Source organism: Bos taurus, chromosome 15 (assembly GCF_002263795.3).
Source record: "Bos taurus isolate L1 Dominette 01449 registration number 42190680 breed Hereford chromosome 15, ARS-UCD2.0, whole genome shotgun sequence".
Lineage (NCBI taxonomy): Eukaryota > Metazoa > Chordata > Mammalia > Artiodactyla > Bovidae > Bos > Bos taurus.
This window is the reverse complement of record NC_037342.1, coordinates 75,664,334-75,689,391: the sequence shown is the minus strand read 5'-3', so window position 1 is coordinate 75,689,391 and position 25,058 is coordinate 75,664,334. Positions and strand designations below refer to the sequence as shown.

The 25,058-nt window shown below is 47.2% G+C and overlaps 1 protein-coding gene across 1 annotated transcript; it reads right to left on the bottom strand.

The window, feature by feature from the left end:
* Positions 1 to 23,176: 23,176 nt before the first annotated feature.
* On the bottom strand, positions 23,177 to 23,556 carry LOC112441655 (large ribosomal subunit protein eL39). The gene has a single exon (XM_024975911.2). The coding sequence runs from the start codon at positions 23,501 to 23,503 to the stop codon at positions 23,348 to 23,350; it is 156 nt and encodes a 51-aa protein (XP_024831679.1). The 5' UTR covers positions 23,504 to 23,556; the 3' UTR covers positions 23,177 to 23,347.
* Between the last annotated feature and the right edge of the window lie 1,502 nt (positions 23,557 to 25,058).

The window sequence follows — 25,058 nt, the reverse complement described above, 5'->3', positions numbered from 1 at the left end:
AACTGTTATCTAATGTTCAGAATCTCAGACCAAGAGTTGTATTCACCTTCGGGTTTTGAAGCTCTGTTCCATTGACCAGCGATGTTTGATGACCAATTCCCTGGCCACTCTCGTTTCATGTTGAGGCTGGAGGGTGATTTAGTCTGTCTGCTTTGAAGTTTCTCACTTTTTGCAGCAGACTAAAAATTGATAATTGACTGATAACAAATTGCATTGATATTATTGTTTTTGTTGCTTTTTAAGCAAGTTTTAATGTAGCAAGCAGTGTTTCAGTTGGGCTCTCTCTGGAATGAGGCGCTGAGACAAGTTTAGTGCACATGGTGTTTACTGGGAAGGGTCAGAGGGATGAGCATCCAGGAACAGAAGGGGAGGGAACAGGACTGGCAGGTGGAGAAGTCAGGCCCAAGGGTGGTCCAGGCCAACCCCAAGAGGGGTCCCTCACAGTTGTCTGGATGGGCCATTGGCCAGGTCTTTTTCCCATCAGCCTCCTCGGTCACTCATTGATTATGAAAAGGGCAAGATCTCTGGGAAGGGCATGAGCTCCGATGGTGACTCTCTGCAGCTGGTGGATGTGGAAGGGGCACTTCTGGGAACAGGGGTACCCCCTTAAAGGGGGATCTGGGCTTCTCAGCTCTGTGTTCATCAGATAACATAAACTGAAGCTGGGGGCCTGGAGCTTGGCCACTCTGGATGTTTCAGTGGTTCCTCAAGCACACATGACATCCTACAGTTTAGCAACCCCCCAAATTAGAGCTTAACTTTCTTTGGTGAGCAACCTGGAGCTCGGATTGGGAAGGGAGTTGCCAAAAGTCCCCCAGCAAGATATAATCAGAATTGCTCAGTCGGCCGCTGCCCCCTTTTCAGGTCTCAGCTCAGATGCTGCTTCCCCCAGAAAGCCCTGCTGAACCCCAGGCTGCATGAGATGCTCCTGTCTGAACACCCCACACCCAGACCTCTGGGGTCTGGTCAAGTTCCTGACTCCCCAGCCAGCTGTGAGCTTTCTGAAGGGATGGATGGTGAATGAGATGGCTGCGAGGTGGAGACTATCCTTAGAAAGGCATGAACGGACGAGTTTAGGTCCTCAACCATAACCTTGGCCCGGGAAGTCTGCCTGGTACCCAGCCAGAGAGAAACGTCCCCAACACCTAAGGGACAGACCTCCAGGTCTTTTCAGGCTCAGCTCAGGAAACTCAGAGTTGCTCTAAACCCACTTCTCAGTTCGTGCGTTACTGCTCCATGCAAGGGTATCCGGATGGATTTCTCTACTGATTCCTTGTCCCACGTCTGGGCTCTTTCTTTTGTATCTGATGAGCTTGACATACTTGCTTTTATTTTTATGATTGTATGAAGCCTATATTGTTTTATGTGCGTGTATTTAATTTATGCACACAGTATTGTGCTAAAAACCCAATTCTGTCTTTTTTTTTCATCTCCCAGCGTTTTGCTTTTAAAGACCTACCCAGGTTACTGTATGGACCTCTAGGCTGTGCCTCTAAACTGCTGTATCCACCACCTTTACTCACCCCTCAGCGATGGAGGCCTAGCTTGCTTCTAAACTTCCTCCTCCCCTTCTCATTGCCTCAGACAACCTGAGGGTGGGGAGCCTCTTCCTCTCCTCACAGATCTGCTGGGTGATTTCTTTTGGATCTCGATCCTGGATGGCATTTCTGCTAAAGGTGTATGAAAGGGAGAGTGTTGGTTGCTCAGTCGTGTTCGACTCTTTGTGACCCCCATGGACTGTAGCCCCCCAGGCTCCTCTGTCCACAGTCACCCTTCATCTAAGTAAGGTGTATATGCACACTTAATTCGACTAAATAGACTTTCACTTTCCACTCTTAAGGGACCCTGCACATATCAAGCCCAGGGGCTCACTAGACTATGAACTTTCCCAAATAGAAAATTCTAGAAAATAATTTAAAAAATATTTTATGGAAGCACTTTGCCAGCCAAATAAAGCACAGGAGATGGATTCAGCCTACTGGTCTCCAGTTTACAAGTTGGAGGTCCAGACCTGAAGTAGCCTTCCCCTTGACCTTTGCATGCAGAGGTCATGCATTCCTGACATTCCATGTGTGGCTCTTCCTGGGCAGGGTCTGCGTCCACACTAACAAGCTTGAGTGCAGCTTCAGCCCCTCCTCAAATAGACCCCGACACAGGTCTATTTGGATGGAGACCAAATAGATGGGGCTCCTGTGATGGAGCCCCCGACACAGGTCATGAGCAAGTTTTGCGTGTCATGAGGAGGAGCTCTAGCAGCCTCACTGAACTTACCTCTCTCTTGACCCTGGTCTTTCAGGACCATCACCTGTGACAGGAGATGAGTTCTTTCTGGCAGGAGGTAGCCAGTTCTTGCTGGCAGCTGGTTCCCAGAAGCTGAGGAGGGGTAGGAGAAGGCATGGAGACAGGGGACGTTCTTAGCTTGGGCTGCTATAACAAAATGCCATAAACTGGGTGCTTAGACATCTGTTCCCCACAGTTCAGGGAGCTGGAAGTCCAAGATCAGAGTGCCAGCATGGATGAGCCCTCTCCTGGGTTGCGGACCACCCTCACATGGAGGAAAGAGAGGGTGAGGGAGCCCTCTGGCCACTTATGAAAGCGCTAACCCCAAAGTCCCTCCCTCAAGTGCCATCACATTGTGGGTTGGTTTTCCTTGTATGTACTTTTGGTGGGGGACACATTCAGACTGCAACAGGAACTCAAGTTACTTGCTCAAGCTCCTCCAGAGAAAACAAAGGCAGTTGCTCTGATTCTCAGGAGTTTGACAAAGCCTTAGGCAGTGGGGAATGTCCAGACCATTGCGTGGTTAGACAATAGCCACAGGTGTTCAGAAATGCTAACATTTGCTTTTGAAAGAGAAAAAAAAGTACAACAGCTTTAAGTCTTGCTTTAAATTGGAGCATCTGTGGCTCCAGCCCATTCAATCATTAATTCCCAGATGTCAGTCAGGCTTACCGGAGTTGGCTGCATCCCCCTGCAGGCATCTGAACTTCCTAAGGCCAGACTCCCACCTCCCAGGCTACACTTTGTGTAGCAGAGAGAAGGGGCTGAGATGTTTGGGCTTCTGGAGTCCAACACCCCTGGGTACAAGCCTGACCCTGCTGCTACCAGGCCGTGACCTCGGACAAGTTGCTTCATGCCTCCAAGCCTCAGTTTCCTCCTCTGCAAGAGGCTAGTACAATGACTACCATCTCACAGGGTACTCTGAGGATTAGACGAGTTAATAGCAATAAAGCTCTGTCTCATAAAAAGAATTCAAGGGCTGGGAATGTCAAGAAGCGATTCAGGGGATCCTGGGATGCAGACAAGTTAGGAGAATTAGAACAATCAATAAACATTTCCCTGGGCCTACCATGTGCCAGGAACTGTGCCAGGTACCGCAGTGCCTTGGGCTGCACCCTGCTTGCTGGAGACTGCTGAGGGACCTGGCATCCCGCAAGGAGGCAGAGTGAGAAGGAAGGGCCCAAAGACATGCCATGCGATGGGGCTTCCTCTCCAGCCTCCAGCATGAGAGGAGATTTTAAAACGTTTATTTGCTAAATGTTTACAGAGTTGCAAATATTAGAATCCACGGTGGCTAGTTTCAGCAGAAAAGAGCTTTATTAAACAATATGAGCAAATGCAGGCAGTCAACGGGAGGGCAGGAGGAACTCAGGACCCTGCCGTAATGCTGCTCGATGGGTAGAATAATTGCTGCCGCAGCAGCAGCCACTAAGCAGGAGGCCAGGAACTGACTTCACTGCAGCCGTGGTCTCTTCTGCCACAGGGAGTTGACCTTGTAACTGAGGCCACACTGATTACTGGACCATAAAACAGAAGTCTGTGCCTGTTTCTGCTTGGGGCTCAGTTCTGAATTAGGGACTTTTAGGAGAAAGCCCAGGTCACGTGCCTCCATCCTCACTGCAAGGGAGCCTGAGAATTGAGTTCTGATACATACAGCCTTACAAAGAGCTGAGAAAAGAAGTGAAAGGCAAAGGATAAAAGGGAAAGATATACTGAACTGAATGCAGGAGAAGAGCAAGGAGAGATAAGAAAGCCTTCTTAAGAGAACAGCGCAAAGAAATAGAGGAAAACAATAGAATGGGAAAGACTAGAGATCACTTCAAGAGAACTGGAGATACCAAGGGAACATTTTATGCAAAGATGGGCACAATAAAGGGCAGAAGTGGCAAGGACCTAACAGAATCAGAAGAGATTAAGAAGTGTCAAGAATACACAGAAGAACTGTACAAAAAAGATCTTAGTGACCCAGATAACCACGATAGTGTGGTCACTCACCTAGAGCCAGACATCCTGGAGTGTAAAGTCAAGTGAGCCTTAGGAAGCATTATTATGGACAAAGTTGCTGGAGGTGACTTAATTCCAGCTGAGCTATTTCAAATCCTAAAAGGTGATGCTGTTAAAGTGCTGCACTCAATATGTCAACCTATTGACTCATCAGTAGCCACAGGACTGGAAAATACCAGTTTTCATTCCAATTCCAAAGAAAGGTAATGCCAAAGAATGCTCAAACTACCCTACAATTGTGCTCACTTCACATGCCAGCAAGGTAATTCTCAAAATCCTTTAAGCTAGGCTTCACCAGTTCTTGAACCAAGAACTTCCCTATGTACAAGCTGGATTTAGAAAAGGCAGAGAAACCAAAGATCAATTTGCTGACATCTGTTGGATCATTGAAAAAGCAAGAGAATTCCAGAAAAACATCTACTTCTGCTTCATTGACTATGCTAAAGCCTTTGACTGTGTGGATCACAACAAACTGTGGAAAATTCTTCAAGAGATGGGAATACCAGACCACCTTACTTGTCTCCTGAGAAATCTGTATGCCAGACAAGAAGCAACAGTTAGAACTGGACATGGAACAATGAACTGGTTCAAAATTGGGAAAGGAGTATGGTAAGGCTGTATATTGTCATCCTGCTTATTTAACTTCTATGTAGATTACATCATCAGAAATGCCAGACTTACAAGCTTGAATCAAGGTTTCCAGGAGAAATATCAACAACCTCAGATATGCAGATGATACCACTCTAATGACAGAAGGTGAAGAGGAACTAAAGAGCCTTTTGATGAGGGTGAAAAAGGAGAGTGAAAAAGCTGGCTTAAAACTCAACATTCAAAAAACTAAGAACATGGCATCCCGTCCCATCACTTCATGGCAAATAGATGGGGAAAAAGTGGAATCAGTGACAGATTTTATTTTCCTGGGCTCTAAAATTATTGTGGACGGTGACTGCAGCCATGAAGTTAAAAGAGGCTTACTCCTTGGAGGAAAAGCTATGACAAACCTAGACAGAGTATTAAAAGGCAGAGACATCACTTGGCTGACAAAGGTCCATATAGTCAAAGGTGTGTTTTTCGTGTATGAATGTGAGAGTTGGACCATAAAGAAGGCTCTGCACTGAAGATTTGATGTTTTCAAACTGTGGTTTTGAAGAAGACTTTTGAGAGTCCCTTGGATAGCAAGGAGGTCGAACAGTCACTCCCAACGGAAATCAATCCTGAATATTCATTGGAAGGACTGATGCTGAAGCTCCAGTACTTTGGCCACCTGATGCAAAGAGCTGACTCATGGGAAAAGACTCTGATGCTGGGAAAGGTTGAGGGCAAGAGGAGAAGGAGGCGACAGAGGATGAGATGATTGGATGGCACCACTGACTCAATAGACATGAGCTTGAGCAAACTCAGCGAGATAGTGAAGGACAGGGAAGCCTGGTGTGCTGCAGTCCATGGGGTCACAAAGATTTGAACATGACTTAGCGACTGAACAACAACAATATACTTGGGAGGGCCTCCCAAATGGGGCTAGTGGTAAAGAATCCACCTGCCAATGCAAGAGACATAAGAGACATGGGTTCAACCCCTGGGTCAGGAAGATCCCTTTGAAAAGGAAATGGCAACCCATTCCAGTATGCTTGCCTGTAGAATACAACTCAGTGATCGAGCATATTATGTACTTGGGAAGGCAGAGCTCACAGGAAATTTCCCCAAAGAGAAAGCTTTTCAAAGGATGGACGATGGCAACTGTTCGTATGTTTCTACTCAAACAGCGTGTGGGGGATGTGGGAGCAAGTGACAGAATTGGACCCAGCTCTTAGAGGCGCTCACTGTCTATTGGGGCAGACAAACCTCCACATAAATAACTGCAGACAAACGGAGGGCCTTCTAGGGAGATGGACCATCCACCTATCCACTGCACGTTTATACCTGACTCCGGTGGCTTTGCTGGTGTAAGAGTGAATGTGTGAGCTTCTTTCCATCGGTGGTGCTGAATGGTGGAAAGGGGATGGTCAGCCAATCCGGGGTCAGCCCTCCCACTGACCTGGGATTTTGGATTTCTTAATTTCTCTGAGCCTCAGTTTCTTCATGTGCAAAACAGGTGTAGTCCTACCTACGATATAAGGACTGCTGCTGCTGCTGCGTCACTTCAGTCATGTCCGACTCTATGCAACCCCACAGATGGCAGCCCACCAGGCTGCTCTGTCCCTGGGATTCTCCAGGCAAGAATATTGGAGTGGGTTGCCATGGACTAGTGTTCACATTAAAGATACTGTATGTAAAATGCCTGATAAAAAAGATGTCCAATGGAAGGTTGTGTTTATTGGTGTGAGCAGGATGAGAGAGGGTTCCTTTTGTGGGGTCATAGCTTCCCAGGTGATGCTAGCAGTAAAGAACTTGCCTGCCAATGCAGGGGGTGTAAGAGACGTGGGTTTGATCTCTGGGGTGGGAAGATCCCCTGGGAGAGGAAATGGCAACCCACTCCGGTAGTCTTGCCTGAAAAATCCATGGACAGAAGAGCCTGGCAGGCCACAGTCCATGGGGTCACAAAGAATTGGACACGGCTGAAGTGACTTAGTGTGCATGGATGCAAAATGCTTTCAAGAGGTAGCAGAGAGGTTGGGAAAGACAGGACAATCCAGGACCTGTCTACCTTGGGAATTCAGGAAAGTGTTAACCTTTATTAAGTCACCCTTGGGTTTGTCAAGCTTCAGTGTTGATTGTCATTCAATAAAAAGTAACCAAGACAACCCTATCCCCCCAACAAGAGAACAACTTTTTGCACTCTTGGGGTGCCCTAGCATTCCCCCAGAGTCCCTATCAAACAGAGAACAGTGAAGGGCAGGACTCTGGACTCTGGGCCACCAGCTGGAAGGCGAGCTCTGCTTGCACCTGGAGGCCCTGCTAGGCTCAGGCTCCCAGCTGGGAACAGAAGGCAAGGGAGTGACCCCATCTGGGGTGGGCAGGGTCCCCCATGGTCAGGGCCGGGGTCTGGGGACAGTCAGGGAGCAGGGTTAGAGCAGCAGAGGCCACACCCGACCCCTCCTCTCTGGTCTCCCCATGCCCTGTAAGGTACCGGCCTCCAGGATGGGTGCCCTCTCAGCTTGCCTGACGCCGACAACTGTCTGGAACACTCCACGGCGGCAGGGCAGGACAACTTGGGCGCATTTTCAGAGGCATAAGCCTGGGGCTGCTAGATCCCACTGCTTGCTTCTCCCTGGGGAAACAGTCAATCTCTTCCAGCCTTTCCTCAAGCTCCCACCTGCCTACATGGGCTTCTTAGAATTTGACTCAGAGAGATGCCCCAGAGTCCCCTTCCTGATGAAAAAATAGTCCAGAGCAGGGCAGTTTGGTATTGTAGAAAAAGCCTTTGGAGTCAGGCAGACTTGGTGTCGACCTCTGGCTCCTTCTACCTTTGGAGTGATCTTGGAGTGACCTCAGAGCCCACCAAAGTCAATTCACAGATAAAAAGCACTGACTTGAAAGACTTTAAAAGATCTGAAAAAAGATGAGAATGGTAGACAAATTTGATGACTGATACCAATGAGCCATGGCTTGAGGGGAAGACTGCTCAGAAAGCTTTGGGAAGTTCTAAAAAAACATGCAGTTAAGACCATTCAATTCTAAGAAATTCAATGAGGATTAAAAGAATTGTATTTAAAGGCAGGTTCAAAGTGGGAAGAAAAGACACTAGTAACTGAAAACTCCCTTTAAGATGGATTAAACTAAAAGGCACTTTACTGAAAAGTGTAGGAGTAGATTGGGTTTCAGGTGTGGTTTGATTCAGGGGCTCAAACGATGTCATGGGACAGAGCAGGGGAGTTCGCACTGGCTCTCTTCTCACAAAGGGACCCCTCCTATGATAACCAGGAGGCAGGAGCAGTCCCAGACTTCCATGCTCCCAGGTTCAAGTGCAGCAGGGGTTGGAAGCCAGCAGTCCTAGCAAATGTCTCATTGGCTATTTCTGAACTAAACACTGTAGCACAATGCTTTCATTGACCAGGTTGGTACCATATGCCCATCAGTGGGGGTGGGGACACGGTGAAGTCAACACCAGCTCCCTGGGAATGGGGAAGGGAGGCTTTCCAGGAGGAAATCAAGTACTGGAAGAAGAGAAAAATGGATCCTGGGTGGTCCAAACATCAAAGTCCACTCTCATAGGTGCAAGCAGAGAGTTGCAGGAAAGAGAAGGCCAATGAGCTAAGTCTTACTAACACATCAAGGATGACAGAAAGGGCTTTTTGTGAAATTTACAGCAAAAAGAAAATCATGAACCAAATATCCACTACTTGGGTTAAAATGATATTTTTGTAAAAAAATTTCTAAATGGTGACTTTTAAAATTTATTTTTAAATTTTTTATTATTTGTTTCTACTTTTCTAACACTTGGTCAGAGAAGGTAACTTGTATACTTCCTGCTACTTGGAATTTACTGGTGTTTGATTTGCAACCTGGCATATGATCAATTTTGTAAATGTTACACAGACACTTGACAAAAAGATATAGTTTCTGTTGGCAGGATATAAGTTCAATATCTATTAATTCAGCTATTAATGATACTGTTTGAATCTCTTATTGCTTTATTAAGTTTGCCTTCTTACATGGATTGAGATGAGTATGCTAAAATCTTCCACTATAATTGAGTTTCTGTCAATTTATTCTCACATTTCGAAGAGTTTATGCTTAATATATTTCAATGCTATGTTCTTTGGTCCATTAAAGTTCATGGAGCAAACTATGACTTCATTATTGATCATAACTTTTATCAATATCAAACGACTCTCCTTGCTCTATTTAATGCATTTTGCCTTGAATTTTACACTGTCTGCTTTCCCTAGTGCCTTTCTCTTTCTTTTAGTTCCTATTTTCCTGATATATTTATGCTGTAGGTCCAACAGAGCTTGGGGAAAATGGCATTTTTGGGGGGTATGGATGAAACAGAATTCTTCATCTCCTATTTTGCTCCTATCCCTTCTCTTTTGCAATACAACCATGGAATGGACTCAGGGATGGGTGGAAAATTGCCCTCACTGACCCAGCTGCTCTAAATGAGTTCCGGGCTCCAGACTGAACAGAGAACTCATGGTCCCAGAATACTTGCAGATGAGACCACCGAGATACTGTCTCTGTCCTCAAGAAATCAGAGAAAAGGAAGTGTTACTGAAGACAGGTGAGGGGTGTACACTCTTCCATTTCTCAAAAGGGGGAAGAATGTGGATTCTGAAACTACAAATCAGCACACTTATCTCAATGCAGAGGATGAATTATTCCAGATGTCTTTTCTATGGAAGTGAGCATCACCGGAACCCAATATGGACTCACTAAGAACAAATCTTTATTTTGGGGGGCTCCAAAATCACTGCAGTTGGTGACTGCAGCCATGAAATTAAAAGACGCTTACTCCTTGGAAGAAAAGTTATGACCAACCTGGACAGCATATTAAAAAGCAGAGACATTACTTTGCCAACAAAGGTACATCTCGTCAGAGCTATGGGTTTTCTATTAGTCATGTATGGATGTGAGAGTTGGACTATAAAGCTGAGCACTGAAGAATTGATGCTTTTGAACTGTGGTGTTGGAGAAGACTCTTGAGAGTCTCTTGGACTGTAAGGAGATCCAACCAGTCCATCCTAAAGGAAATCAGTTCCTGAATATTCATTGGAAGGACTGATGTTGAAGCTGAAACTCCAATACTTTGGCCACCCGATGTGAAGAACTGACTCATTGAAGACCCTGCTGCTGGGAAAGATTGAAGGTGGGAGGAGAAGGGGACGACAGAGGATGAAATGGTTGGATGGCATCACCGACTCAATGGACATGGGTTTGAGTAGGCCCGGGAGCTGGTGATGGACAGGGAGGCCTGGCGTGCTGCAGTCCATGGGTTGCAAACAGTCGGCCATGACTGAGCGACTGAACTGAACTGAAGAACAAATCTTATCAAATATGCAATTTCTGCTTTTAACTGTTTTGTGGGGTTTGAGCAAAGGTTTTTTTTTTTTTTTTAAATTTTAATTTAAAAAACCCATATAAAACAGAAAGAATAGCTTAGTGAAACCAAGCTATCCATCCCCCAGCTTCAGCAGTTTTCAACTCGTGGCCCATTTTCTTTCACTCGGAACCACAGCTTCTCCTCTCTCCCCCCTCCCCCATCATTCTGAAGGAAATCCTGGACGCTTCACCAACACTTCGCTGCGTCTCAGAATCTGGAACCTCAGTGTCATTCTCTCACCTGTATTAGTTGTTTGTTGCTGCATAACAAATCACCACAAAGCTTAATGACTTAAACTGCTGATTGGGTCTAAAGACTTGATCAGATTCAGGTTCGATTTCTCCTTCTTCTTCTTTTTTAATTTTGGCAAAGTCCTGTACTGTTGAGGAGTCCAGTAGGGAAAACAGAAACCACACTGGCCCTTTCAGCAGGGGTAGTAACTATATGGGGCTTCCCCAAAGGCTCAATGGTAAAGAATCCCACCTGCAATGCAGGAGACACAGGAGATGTGGGTTGGGTCCCTGGCGGGGAAGATCCCCTGGAGAAGAAAATGGCAACCCACTTCAGTATTCTTGCCTGGTAAATCCCATGAATAGAGGGGTTTGACAGGCTACAGTAAGGATAGGGCGCAGTCACCATTCCTGGGGAAGGGGAACATGAGAAGAGATTGGCATGACGGAATCTAGATTGGCAGAGTTGGGGCTCAGACTTCAGTGGCCACCACCCAGTTGCTGCCACCGGCTGCTCTGAGAGGGCAGGATGAAAGGTGTCCTCCTGGAGCAATGGTATCAGAATCCAGCAAGCCAGCAGGAAGAAGGGAGTCCCTGCTTTTCTCCTACCCTAGTCCATAGGGTCGCTGAGGGTCGGACAGAACTGAGCGACTTCACTTTCACTTTTCACTTAAATGCACTGGAGAAGGAAATGGCAACCCACTCCAGTGTTCTTGCCTGAAGAATCCCAGGGACAGGGGAGCCTGGTGGGCTGCTGTCTATGGGGTCGCACAGAGTTGGACACGACTGAAGTGACGTAGCAGCAGCAGACTCATTGGGAAAAATCCTGATGCTGGGAAAGATTGAAGGCGGAAAGAGAAGGGGACGACAGAGGATAAGATGGTTGAATGGCATCACCGACACGATGGACATGAGTTTGAGCAAGCTCTGGGAATTGATGATGGACAGGAAAGCCCGGCTGGAGAAGAAAATGGCAACCCACTCCAATGTTCTTGCCTGGAGAATCCCAGGGACGGCGGAGCCTGGTGGGCTGCCGTCTATGGGGTCGCACAGAGTTGGACACGAATGAAGTGACTTAGCAGCAGCAGCAGCAGCGAAGCCTGGCGTGCTACAGTCTATGGGGTTGCAAGGAATCAGACACGACTGAGCTACTGAACTGAACTGAGTCTCCCCTTAGTGTCTTTATGGGCGGAGCTAAACCTGACGTCAACCTGCGGAGGAGGAGGGTGCTTCTCAGAGAGCCAATCCCAGCATCTCAGAGCAGGGAGGGTGGGGCTTCGAGCTGACAGACAGTAGCTGAATAACCGGTGCCCCTCTGCACAGGTAATGTTACATGTTCATCAGGAAGTATAATGGTTTGGATGATTATCTTTTTTGGATGATTATCTTTTTATATATTGTTATCAGTAATTAATGATGATTACTTTAATCTATGAATTCATTTGAGATTATAAAATCAGCAAAAATTTGACAAGATACGTCATGATATTCACTTGGACATAATGGAGAGATGAGGAATAAATATATCTATTGAGGAAAGTGTTGCTGACTTTCTTTTCCACATCACGACTTTCATGGGAAGGTTACTATTTGTCCAGTCTACTGGGAAAATCCTGAGTCTGCACATAGCCGAAGGTGACTGGCCTGGAATCTGGCTGTCTCTGGCTCTACTTGGCTGCTCCAAAGACTGTGAGGGGATCAATACCTCAAGGCCCGAGGGGATCGATATCTGCGGCACATCCAAAACTTATTCACAGCTCACTAGCTTGGATGCTCTGGCCTAAAGAGGTGGGTATGGCCAGAATTCTACCTCGCATCATGGCCAGCCTGCCCCACGAAGGTCCCAAGGGAGGAGAGCAAATGCGAAGTCAAATTGCCACTTTGTTATTTGCTGTATTGATGTCTGAATACCCAGTGAAGAGCTCTGTGGTAACCTGGGCTGAACCACATGGAGTAAAGTTCGAGGCTTAAGTGGGAAGGGAAGGGAGCTTTCCCTCCTTCTAAGCCCCAAACTAGGCAGTTGCCTGAAGCTAGAGTCAAAATGTGCTTGGGTTCTAAGACATATCTAGAGACTAAGGCCCCTCCCAGGCAAGAGAAGGTTATAACTTCTCATTTCTGGAGCACAAGTCAGAGGAGAGAAGATCCCCAAAGACAGGACTAGAGGGTCTGGTCTACCCCCACAGTGGGTTTAGGGTGGGGCAGGCAGCAAGGGAAGGCTCCCAGCTGGTTAGATGGTCAGATGATATGAACTGAAAAGGAAGAGGAAAGAGTTAATCCCATGTGAATCATATTTTAAAATGCCCTCTGCCCTGCCCACAGTACCTGTGGCTGTCTGCTGTCTTGGGACCTATAACCTAATTATCGACTCTTCCTCTCCGGATGTGAGTGAGGGGGTGTATTAGTCATCCACTGCTGTGTAACAAATTATCCCAACTTTAGCAGCTTGAAAAACAGACATTTACTTCCTCAAGGTTTCTGAGGGTCAGGAATCTCTAAGAGACTTGTCTAGGTAGTTCTGGTTATCTCACAAGGCTGCAATGAAGTCTCTAGCTGATGCTGCTGTCAACAGAGGCTTGACTCTGGTTGGAGAATCCACTTCCACACTCAGCCACTTGACTGGTAACAAAAGGCTTTGGTTCCTGGCCATGTGGGCCATTCCAGGTGGCTGCTCGTGGCATGGCTTCTTTCCACAAGAGTGATGAGAAAGTGAGAGTGAGCGAGTGAGGAAGCAAGAGAGAGAGCACAAGAGCCTCTGATGGGATCTTGGAAGTGAAATATTGTCACTTCTTCTGTATTCTGTTGGTCACACAGACCAATCCTGGTATAATGCGGGAGGGGACTATACAGGGGTGTGGATCCTAAGAGGCAGGTATCCTTGGGGGTTATTTTGGAGATTGTCTACAACAAGTGATTAGTAGGCCAATGAAGAGATACTTCCCACCCTCTAGAGCCCTAAAAGTATCTGGCCAATCAAATTGGCAGAAGGCAGAGGGCTGGGAGGGATAACAAATTCCTTTCATGACAGAGCCAGAATCTAAAAAGATCTTCATGGGACTGAGTGATGGACTAAGCCTAAGATGAGAGGTAGCAGGAATAATGAGGGGTCCTGCCATTGCACCCTCAAAGAAACCTCTACAGCAGTACTAAATAGGAGGACAGCTAGATCGTCAGTGGCAAATATAAAAATGACCTAGGATTTTAGCTGTCACAGGGTCGCAATGCATCAGTCGAATGACACGGCTGCCAAAACTGCTGCCACGTTCTGGGCCTGGATTAATAGGAGGAGGAGAGAGCTCTGTTTGTCTCCCATCTGGTCTGCCACTCCGGGAGTACTGAGTTCTACTGGGTGCCAAAAAAGAGATAAAATGGAACATAGTCAAAGAAGCAGGCCTCAGGTAGCCAGGAACATTGTCTTAAGGAATGAAGGAGGTTGTATGAGGTATGGATATGGTTCGGAGAAAAGGTGATTGTCGGCCCTAGAACTGCTGCTGGTTTAAGAAAGATCCAGCTTGTTTTTTTTCTGACCGTAAGCCCCAGTGATGGGAGATAGAAGGTGGGATAAAAGGAAGAATTGTTAAACAATTACAGCAACTCTAGGATGGAGAAGCTTGCCTAGGTAAGTCATGGGTGTCGAGTCACACATGGGAGAGTGTGTGAGCTGAGGCTGGGAGGTTGTGCAGTAGGTTCACGTAATGAATAGGGAATTAGGACTATTCTTCCCCCCGCCCTCGTATTCCGTCATCTTGAGTCTCTTCCTAAGACCAGAGAAGACCCAGCTTCACTGCCTTGCAAGGGAGGACCTCTAGCTTTGGAAAAGTATCCTACAGGGAGGGAAAAGAATCTCAAGCTAGGAGGAGCAGGGCCCAGGGAGAGAGGAAGGGACAACCATCCTAGGGGATCCCCTCACCCAGATGCGGGCCTCTGCCCTGGTCCAAATTATTCTGTGGGCTCTGTCCCGCTGGGAGTGAAAGCTGTCTTCCCCCACAGCACCCACAGGAATGGAGCAGCAGAGTTCCTCGGTCAATGTCTCCAACCCTTGATAGATGCCCCTGATCTTTGTGGCCTCCGAATGCTGTTCTGAGGCCTGAGCCGACCCCGTGAGTGTCCCCCACTGGCTGGACATCGACATAAGGGCAGTGGCTGGGGATTAGTTGCCAAAACCCAAAGCGTAAAGAAGGCCTTTAGGAGGCTCAAGCGGGAGGGAACATACGTATACCTGTGGCTGGTTCATACTGATGTACAGCAGAAACGGACACAGTATTGTAAAGCAATTATCCCTCAATTTAAAGTACATAAATTAAAAGAAAAATAGGGCATTCTTTTAAATAAAAAGGAGGGCTTTGTGCTGTCATTGACAGAAGTTAGCCCTGTCCCTCCAGGTGAAAGAGTGACATGGCCTGAGGGGTACCTGGGCTTGGTCTTTAGTGGGAGGAGAGAGCCCACCCCCAGCCCCCATCCTCCGAGTCAGACTTGTCCTTTCTCTTGGCAGGGGAGGGGGTCTCACCATCCATGGCACCCATGCATGGCGTCCAGGTTGCTGCTGACTGCTCACCGTGTGTGTGCTTGTCGTGGGGCAGGGTCACATCTGTATTAGTAAATTGTAGGTATTGGCCGTCCATCCAGGTAGCAGTCCTCAAGAGCCCCTACATGTTCTGTGGTGATACTGAAGGGTTCCCTTTCACTGTCTAGATCATTTCACTTGCTAAGACTACTGTTTGAAGACCCTCCTTGAATCCGCCTTAGGGAAAAAGAAAAAGGAGGTGAATAACTGGGAAGGTCCAGTTACTTAAATGATGTGAAATGTTGAGAAGACGTCATCTGCTCATGCATCCATTACCAATCATCCACCCGACCATTCATCAACCAAAGATTCATCTATGAATCCATCCACCCATCATCCATGAATCTATGCACCCACACATCTATTTATTCATCTATCCATCATCCAGATACTCATTTGCTCAAACATCCACTCATCCATCCGTTTATCCATTTGTCCATTCATCCATCCGTCCATAAATCCATCCATTCATCCATCTATCCGTTTATCCATCCATCCATCCATCTTTATCCAGATATCAACTCATCTAATCATCCATTTACGTATCATCTATGAATCCATCCTTCATCCTAACTGTCCATCTGTCCATGTTTTTGTCCATTATTTGTCATGTCCACCTCTTCTAGATACTGTGATGTGCTGTCCAGACCCCCTTGCAATGAAGAATTTCTGGTCCCAACTGCTAGGAGGACTGGCATCAAAGAGCCTTTAGAGACCAGTTCCTTCAAGGCTTATCTCAGCTACAGAAAGCTGCCTTGCTGAAGATCATGCCTTTTCCCACAGTAACCCACATCCAATGATTGATGAATGTGTGCGTATAAAGGTCTGGCCTCCGGCCGTCTCAATCTATGAGGACAGCTCTGAAGATCTATTTTTGCTCCAGAGCTCTATGCAGTGTGGACTAAGATTGCTGTTGTTAGACTGCATTGCAGCTTGACTTCCCCTCTGCCAATCCTGCTTCCTTCCCCTTCCTTCCACAGGTGTTGATCCCGAGGACACTCTCTATAAACATCCTGTACACCAGACTCTGCCTCCCCTCTTCCCAGGGAATTGAATCTATGACTTTGACCCCATCCTTTCATTAAAAATGCATTCCTCCATTCATGTATCCTTCCATTCAATACATACTTACCTTAAACGTTCTATCTGTACAAGAGTTGGGCATTATCAAGGATGAATATACATGAATCAAACATGGGCCTTGCCCTCAAGAATTTCACAATATCAAAGGAATGATTAGACCTGTCCATTAATGGTTCCACCAAGGAAGTCAGAATGCTACTGCTGCTGCTGCTAAGTCGCTTCAGTCGTGTCCGACTCTGTGTGACCCCATAGACGGCAGCCCACCAGGCTCCCCCGTCCCTGGGATTCTCCAGGCAAGAACACTGGAGTGGGTTGCCATTTCCTTCTCCAATGCATGAAAGTGAAAAGTGAAAGGGAAGTCGCTCAGTCATGTCCAACTCTTAGCGACCCCATGGACTGCAGCCCACCAGGCTCCTCCATCCATGGGATTTTCCAGGCAAGAGTACTGGAGTGGGGTGCCATTGTCTTCTCCGAAGTCAGAATGAGGACTGGTCTATTCAGACTGCGGGGGTCAGGGCCAACTTCCTACAGGAGGTAGCACGTGAGATGGGCCATGAAGGATGGGGAATGGGAAACTGAATAACGTTATGTGGATTTGGGACAGAAGTGCCTTTTTGCATAATAAGAAGAGCCTATGCAAGGGGAGTTTGGGGGAGGATGAATACATGTATATGAATGGCTGAGTCCCTTTGCGGTTCAGCTGAAGCTGTCATAACATTGTTAATTGGCTATACCTTAATACAAAATGGGCTTCTCTTGTGGCTCAGCTGGTAAAGAATCTGCCTGCAATGCAGGAGACCTGGGTTCGATCCCTGGGTTGGGAAGATCCCCTGGAGAAGGCAAAGGCTACCCACTCCAGTATTCTGGCCTGGAGAATTCCATGGACTATATAGTCCATGGGGTCGCAAAGAGTCGGACACGGCTGAGGGACTTTCACTTTTACTTAATACAAAATAAAAAGTTAAAAAAAAATATCCTGTGCAAAGGAAAGTAGGGTGCAAAATGAGAATTAGCTACCCAAAGGGAAGAGGCAGGTGTGGCAGCTGGATGCAGCTGGACGTTGGATGACCTCATGACATCTGCTTCCTCTGCCCCCCACCATGCCCCTTCCCTCAAAGCCCTTCCTTTGCTCCCAGCTCTTTGTCCCACCTGCCTCTCCTCTGTCCCTGCAGGAGGCATGGTTTGGTCACCAGCCAAAGCTCTGAGGTCTGGCCATGAGGGAAGGATTTGGAGGACACAGCCAAGAGGAGGGCAAGATTCTTTCCTGGCTGCAGGGAGAAGGAGGTATTGGCATGCTTGCAGGCTGTTTTATCCAAGACTGCTGGTTCCCTAGAAGGCTGCTCCCTCCATCTCACTTTTGGATTAATAAGAAACCAGATGGGCCCAGCTGGTTGGTGAGCGTCACATGCTAATGAGGCCAAGGTTGCAGCGTGACCCCTGGAAGGGCTTTGGAGCTACATAGGCAGAAAATCTGTTCATAGCTCTCTGACCCAGGCACAGACGGTGAACTTGACCTTGGCCAGTTACACAGCCCCTGGTCCCTGCCATCAACTGAGCCTTACCCCTCATCACAAACAGCCTTGTGTCTTGCTGCAGAATGAGCTCCAAACACCAATCAATCAATTAATCAACCATCTGACAGCTCACTATGGAAGAACTTTAGAGCTGCTGAGTGCCGTTCCAGGATGGTGGGGCGGGTTGGAGGGGCGGTCAGGGCACTGCCTTGGTGGCTGATGCTTGGCAGGCATAGCAGCCAGGCCCTGCAAGTTCCAGGTGGCACACCTGGGTCCAAGAGAGGCAAGCTCAGGGATGCTGGCTTCCACTCACAGTCAAGACTCTTAGAGAAGATGTTCAGACCGACTGGGGCCTCCCTTGGGTGCTCTATTTGCTGGATGCATGACTTGGGGCAATGACCTGCCTTCTCAGAGCCTCGATTTCCACTTCAGTACACCGAAGATAAGGAAGCATGTACTTCCTGGTCTTGTAGCAAGCCCTCGATAAGAGTCTGCACGTGAAGTATTTGTATTATTGCTCTAAGACCATTCACAGAAGAAGAGTTGTTGAGCTGTTTGTGTTTCAGGCATTTGAGAAGGGCTCCAGGGAGTCCTAACTTGAGTGGGACTCTTTGGTGACCCCATGGACTGTAGCCCACCAGGCTCCTCTGTCCATGGGATTTCCCAGGCAAGAACACTGAAATGAGTTGCCATTTTATTCTCCAGGGGATCCGTGGGTTCAATCCCTGAGTTGGAAGATCCCCTGGAGAAATAAATGGCAACTCACTTAAGTATTTTCGCTTGGGAAATCCCATGGACAGAAGGGCCTGGCGGACTACAGTTCATGGGGTCACCAAAGAGTCCGACATGACTTAGTGACTAAAACAACCAGCAAGTCCTGCTCCTCTTAGCAATTGGCCATGGTTAAGGGTCAGCCTGTGGACTAGAGAGAGGAGGCAGGGCTGTGAACTCCACAACCTATCACAATTCTAACAAATCTGGCTCCTTGTCCTTCTGTCCTGAAAAGTGAGAGAGGCTAGGGACTCTCCATCCACGGGAGTACCAAGATAACACTCCCATCCTCCCACCCTCCACTCAGGCTGGCTTAATGCCATTCCGCAGCCTCAGTGAGATCTGGTGCCTGTAATGGTTACTATGGCGACTGTATGCTGGGAGGAGCAGGGTGGGCCTGAGTGGGGATGGGAAGCCTGAGTTTCCACGGCAGTGCTTCTATCTGTTAGCTGTGCAGTTAGGATCCCCGGTGGGGGTGGGGCTGGGGGACAGGATGCTTAGGTGAGCCCACCTTCCTGAGACCTGAGTCCTCGGCCCTCACAGTTTTGGGGGATGAGCCCCAGCTCAGGGTCTTCCAGCTGCACGGCTCTTGCTCTTCACAGGGTCTCTCACCAGGAGCCCAGCTGTCACCTGTCCTTCACTCTGATCCTTGCTCTCCTCTAAGACTTCACAATGATTTCACTCTGTTCCCTGTAGCAACTCTGACTCAGGATGCACCCAGGGCTCTTCCAAACTGCCCTTGTGCCCAACCTGCTGCCAGGGAAAGAACATGAGAAGGCAGGATGAGTTTACTACAGTTCAAATTTGGTTGGGTCTCTCCTCTACTTAAAAACCTTCAATGGCTCCGTAGTGCCCTCAGGATAATGGCCAACACTATCACAGCTTACAGGCTCTTGGTACCTGCTCCCTTCTATCTCCTGGTCTCCTTTCTTGCTGTTTCCCACCTCATCCCCTGGGCTGTGATCACACGGGCATCTTTAGTGCTTCTGGAAGGGTGCACTCTTTCACTCCTGGGCCTTGGCCTGTGCTCTTTCCCTTCTTCCTGGACACCTTGTCTGCTTACCTGGCTGCCTCCCACACATTCTCTTCATCTCAGCCTTGACGGCATGTCCCCTGGGAAGCTCTCTGCAGGGTTAGCAGCCCTTCTGCTCCCAGAACACCAGCCTTTCATCAAGCACAAACCCTTATAGGTCAGAATGGCCCACTCACTTGCCGTCTTCCTGTCCGGGGTGCCCCACTCCCAGCGCGTGGCTTGGCTCTGTGTGCACAGGAGGTGCTTGGTGACAGTTGTGGAATGAATGAGTGAATAAATAGAGGAGGGCCCGTCTGTCCTGGGCCAGCTGTCCTGGGCAAGGTGGTGTTGTGGCAGAGCCTGGCACCTTTGGGGGGTGGAGGAGAGACTGGGAGGTCCCTAAGGTTTAGTGCCCCAAGCTTCAGAGAAAAACCCCAAATACAACCCTAGGTAGCTGGGCCCCTTGCCTCAGGGAGGAACTGGAATCCTTTTATACAGCAGGCCTTTGGGACCTGGGTCAGCCATTGGGTCTGTCTTCTCCATGGAGAATCATGCAGTGATAAAAAGGACTTTTGTAAAAGAAAAAAGGAAACTCAGAAGAGCTTAGCAAAGACTATGCAGACACATGGCAAAATCTGTGAGGTGATGTGTTACATATGAAAAGCAGAATGCAAAGCTCTGGGTGCTCCAGGCCACATGTATGTGACTGTGTGTGCTCAGGCAGGTGAGACCTGGGGGAGGAAGTGGACAGTGAACGTCCCCCCAAGGCAGAGGCTGACAGAAGCGGGGATCCACCGCAGGGGACACAGAGGAGGCGAGAAGCCTTCCCAGCTCTGAGAGGCAAGGGCTTCACCCCTGAGAGTCCCCGACAGAAGGGACTGTCTCCCATGTCTTCTGCCTCTCCCCTTTGACTGCCTTAGGGTCCGCTGGCCACTTGGAGAAGGCAATGCCAACAGGCCTGGGGCCCTCTGAGCAGGGGTGGGCCCCGAGGAGGGCATGTCCAGTGGCCTGTCCTCTCTTGAGGCAGGCTGGATCTTTCCTGGCTTCTCTCCTTCCTTCCCCAGGCCCACCTATGCTCTAACTGACCCCTCTGTCTTCCCCAAGTGCCCCTGCCCTCCGTCCCTAAAGGGCCCATCTTGAGGTTCATTTCTTTCAAGGGCTGTATTGCCCTCTCCCATTCCTGAGCTTCCTCATCGAGTACACATGGTTAGTAACTTGCGTCAGGGCTCTGGTAAGAATTAAAGGTAGTAACGGGCTTTCTGCGCCTAGCATGTGTTAACACACCGCAGATGGTGGGTTTTGTTTGTTTGTTTGTTTTTCACAAGAGAGGAAGAAAGGGAAACAAGGAGTGTAGAAGAGGTAAAAACATAAGGGTTTTTTTCCTCATTAAAAAAAATTCTTCAAAGGATAATTTGTATTATGATGTTTATCATATGAATAAAAGTAAAATGTTTGCAACAGTCCTATAAAGAAAAGAAGGGAGAAATGGAAGTAAAGTGTTTTAAGATTTCTTAAACAAATTAAAGCTATGTATTTTAAACCTTAGAATAACTGCTAAAAATTAAAAAAAGGTACAGCTAGTTAGCGAACAGAGATAAAATGGAATGCCACAAGAACACTCAGCTGGTCCAAAAGGTAGTTAAAAAAGAAAAGTAACAAAGGACAGATGAGACAAATGGAAAACAAATATCAAGATGATAAGTTTAAACCAAACATATCAATGATTACAATTAAATATCAATGCTCTAAACATTTCAGTTCAAAGGTGGAGGTTATCACTTCATAAAAAAGCAAGACCAAACTATATACCATCTACAGAAAACTCTTTAACTGTAAAGACGCAGCTTAAAAGTAAAAGGATGGGAAAATATACACTAGGCACATGCTAATTATGAGAATGTTGCAATGGCTATATTAATACGAAGTAGATATTTGTTCAAAGTTAAAATAAAAAAACCTTATGAGCAATAAAAGAAGGGCCCTTTATAATGATAAATTTTTGATTTTCAACTCTGTTACTGGAGGATGTAGAGCCAGTCTCCTAACCTCTCTGAGCCTCAGTTTCCTCTTCTGTAAAATGGGTCTTCAACATCGAGTATAGAGCACCCAGCACAGTGCCTGGAATTGTGTGGTTGCTATGGTTACTGTGATAAGTGAGCCCCAGATGTGGCATTGTTTTTTCCCAGGGCACAGTGCCTCTCTCTTTACCTGGCCTCTCACTCTGCTCTGCTTGATGATCATTTATGCCAGCAATTATCCTCTGGGCACATAAAGAAGGGTTGACTTTACTATTGATGCTATAAAGTTGCTCTTCCACGGGTGTTGGGAACCCAGGCTTGTCAGTTATGATCCAGTCAACTCCTGGCAGTGTGGGCTGGTCTAGTGAGAAACTGGTCACAGGAAAACTTTTGGGGACAAGCCGTTTGCTCCCCTTGAGGTCCTTCCAAGGGATACGGAGTCTTCTTGATCTTCCAGAGCCATGGTTATCTCTGGATCTGGATTTTTAATTTCATTTTATTTGAACAAGAGTTTCTCATCTATGTTAGTCCAATGTAACAAACTCTGAAATGTTACATTTCAAAGGCAAGTTCAGAGGACTTTTCCATTGAGGAATAGTTTATAAAAATAATTTTAAAACGTGAGATCATTGGGGTGTGATGGGAAGCCCTTTGGGCTTCAGAGTTTGTGCAGCTCTGGATTTAAAACCCCCTTCTGCTACATTCATTTGTCCTGCAAGATTTACTGAGCATCCCAGGTTCTGTAGCGATTGGGGATACAGAGGGAAACAAGAGATAGGTCCTTGTCTTCATGGAACTGGTAGTCTAGTAGGGTGACGGTAAATAAATAAATGAACAAAAAATAAGTGATTTCATATAGTGATAAGTGTTATGAAGAGAACAAAGTAAGTTAGTATAATAGAAAGTGAGTGGGAGGTTGGGAAGGTAAGACTCCGTGGAGATATGAGTTATGAGTTGTGATACCTGAATACCAGCCAGATAAGGTGAGTGAGAAGAGCACTCGGGGGAAGGAACAACAAGTGCAAAAGGCCCTGGGGTATCTAACTGAGGACTGGAAAGGAGGCCAGTAAGGTTAGAGGGACAAGAGAGAGGGGCCTGGTCATGCAGACCGTCACAGGTCACAGGTCAGAATGGAGTGAGCAATGGAAGTCCTCGGGGATTTGAAGCAGCCACTTATGAGATGAGCGTCCCTGTGCTGGTTATTTATTTATTTATTTATTTTTTTGGTAGGTAAACTTGAATTTATTAAATGTCAAAAACATTTGATTTTTTCAACCATTTAAAAATGCATAACTTTAGTTCACAGACCATACAAAAACAGGCAGATCAGTTTGCCAAACCCTGGTCCACATCATAGAATAGCATATAAACATGCTTTTTATGGGACTTTCCTGGCAGCCAAGTGGGTTCAATCCCTGGTTGGGGAACTAAGATCCTGCATGTCTTGTGGCAAGCACCCCTCCCCCCACGGTTTATTTTAAAAAGGTGCTGCCTTCAGGTTCAAGGATGACACATACGTGTACTTCCTATAACAGTAGGTGTAAGAGCTGCTAGTTATAGGGAACAATAAGACAACAAAATTTTTAAAAGCCAGTTCCTATTTTACAAGCTGTACTTCTAAGTACTTGGTAGCTAGAGAACATTTCTATCATTGGACAGGCCCATGTCCTAACTGACAGTATTTATTCAGTACGTCATCACAAACCATATAATACAATAACAATTCCAACGTTTTATATTTATTACTGGGTCTCAGACTGATAGTGAGGAAATAACATCATGGGCCAAGCATTACAGTAGTGATGTTTTCATTGTGATTTGGCTGCTTAAAAAAGTGGTCTTAACATGTGTGCCACACATGTTAAGACCACTTCTCATAGACCCAGCTTGCTTCTTATAGACCCAGCTTGGTTCTTCTCCAATGTCTTCTCTTGGAGTTGTACCTGATTTTATTGCCAGTTTTCATTCGAATCCATTGAGGAATGGGACGATTCTGCTTTTGTTTCTTGGCCAGGAATCGCTTGATCCTGAAAGTCTTGTGAGAAGACATGGTGAGGAAAGAACTCAACCGCACATAGGATGGCGGAGAAGAGAAAAGAGCTGTGCTGGTTATTTAATCTGCCTGTGTGTGCGTGCTCAGTTGCTCAATTGTGTCCAGTTCTTTGCAACCCTATGGAATGGGGCCTGCAAGGCTCCTCTGTCCATGGGATTCTCCAGGCAGGAATACTGGAGTGAGCTGCCATTCCCTCCTCCAGGGGATCTTCCCAACCCAGGGATCGAACACAGGTCTCCCACATTGCAGGCAGATTCTTTACCATCTGAGCCACCGGCTTTCCAGGTGGCTCAGTGGTAAAAGAATCCGCCTGTCAATGCAGGAAACAGAGGAGACACTGGTTTGATCCCTGGGTTGGAAAGATCCCCTGGAGGAGGAAATGGCAGCTCACTCCAGTATTCCTGCCTGGAGAATCCTATGGACAGGGGAGCCTGGCTGGCTACAGTCCATGAGGTTGCAAAGAGTCAGACGTGACTGAGTGACTCGCCTACCTGAGCCTCACTTTATTCATTGGTAAAGGGAAGATGACACCCATCCCGTCTCATGGAATTGTTGGAAAATTGGGCAACGTGATGCATATAAAAAGCTAAAATGGTACTTGAGACTTTGCAGTTGCTTGACAAACGCTAGTCTTCTTCTGTCTCTGGGCTTCAATTTCCTAGAAACTGAAAGGGTAGGACTTAGTGGTTTCTATGGCATCATCTACCTGGAACATTCTTAGTGCTTAAAAAAGGAAGGGGAGTTCTAAAACTAAAACGTTAGGAACATTACCTCAAAATGAAGATAAAGTATCCCAGAAATTGTGTTGTAAATCATTGCCCAAATAGAATTCCATTTATAAAAATTCAATTTGAGTGCAATTTTCTCAGGAACACACACTTACTGTACAGAGTAAGGTCAACCTGTGAGTCACACCCTCCCTTCCAGATTCTCTCCTGGATCTCAGTGCAGGGGGCTGGGCAGCTTGGGGGGATTGTCCAGGGCTGACCATCTGAGGCCTCTCTATTCAACGGCTCATTAGCTTCAGATTCTGATTGGATGACCTCTAAGTTTTGGGTCAGGCAGAATAGGGAGACAAAGCTGAGGGAAGAGGGAGGTCCTAGGATTCCAGAGAGTTCACAAGAATGCCCAGGACAGGCTTTGCTGATTCCTATAGTATAGGAAGTGTTGCCCAGAGACATGCTACCAGTTTGGACTCCTTGATGTGGGGAAAGCACACCCCCATCACCTTCCCATGAGCTCAGGTGATGCTTCAGTATCCTTTTCCACGATCTCTCCAGGCAGTCTCTACCAGCTGACCAGGGTTAACCCGTGAGTGGGCTTCCCTGGTATGCTCAGTGGTAAAGAATCCACCTGCCAATGCAGGAGATGTGCGTTCGATCCCTGGGTTGGGAAGGTCCCCTGGAGATGGAGATGACAACCTACCCCAGTATTCTTGCCTGGGAAATCTCATGGACAGAGGAGCCTGGCAGGCTACAGTCCATGGGGTCACAAAAGAGTCATACATGACTTAGCGACTCAACAACAAACAGCAACCCGCGAGTGAACCTCT

What these genes read in the sequence shown, in the direction of transcription:
- LOC112441655 (XM_024975911.2), bottom strand. Translation starts at nt 23,503, where the DNA reads ATGTCTTCTCACAAGACTTTCAGGATCAAGCGATTCCTGGCCAAGAAA.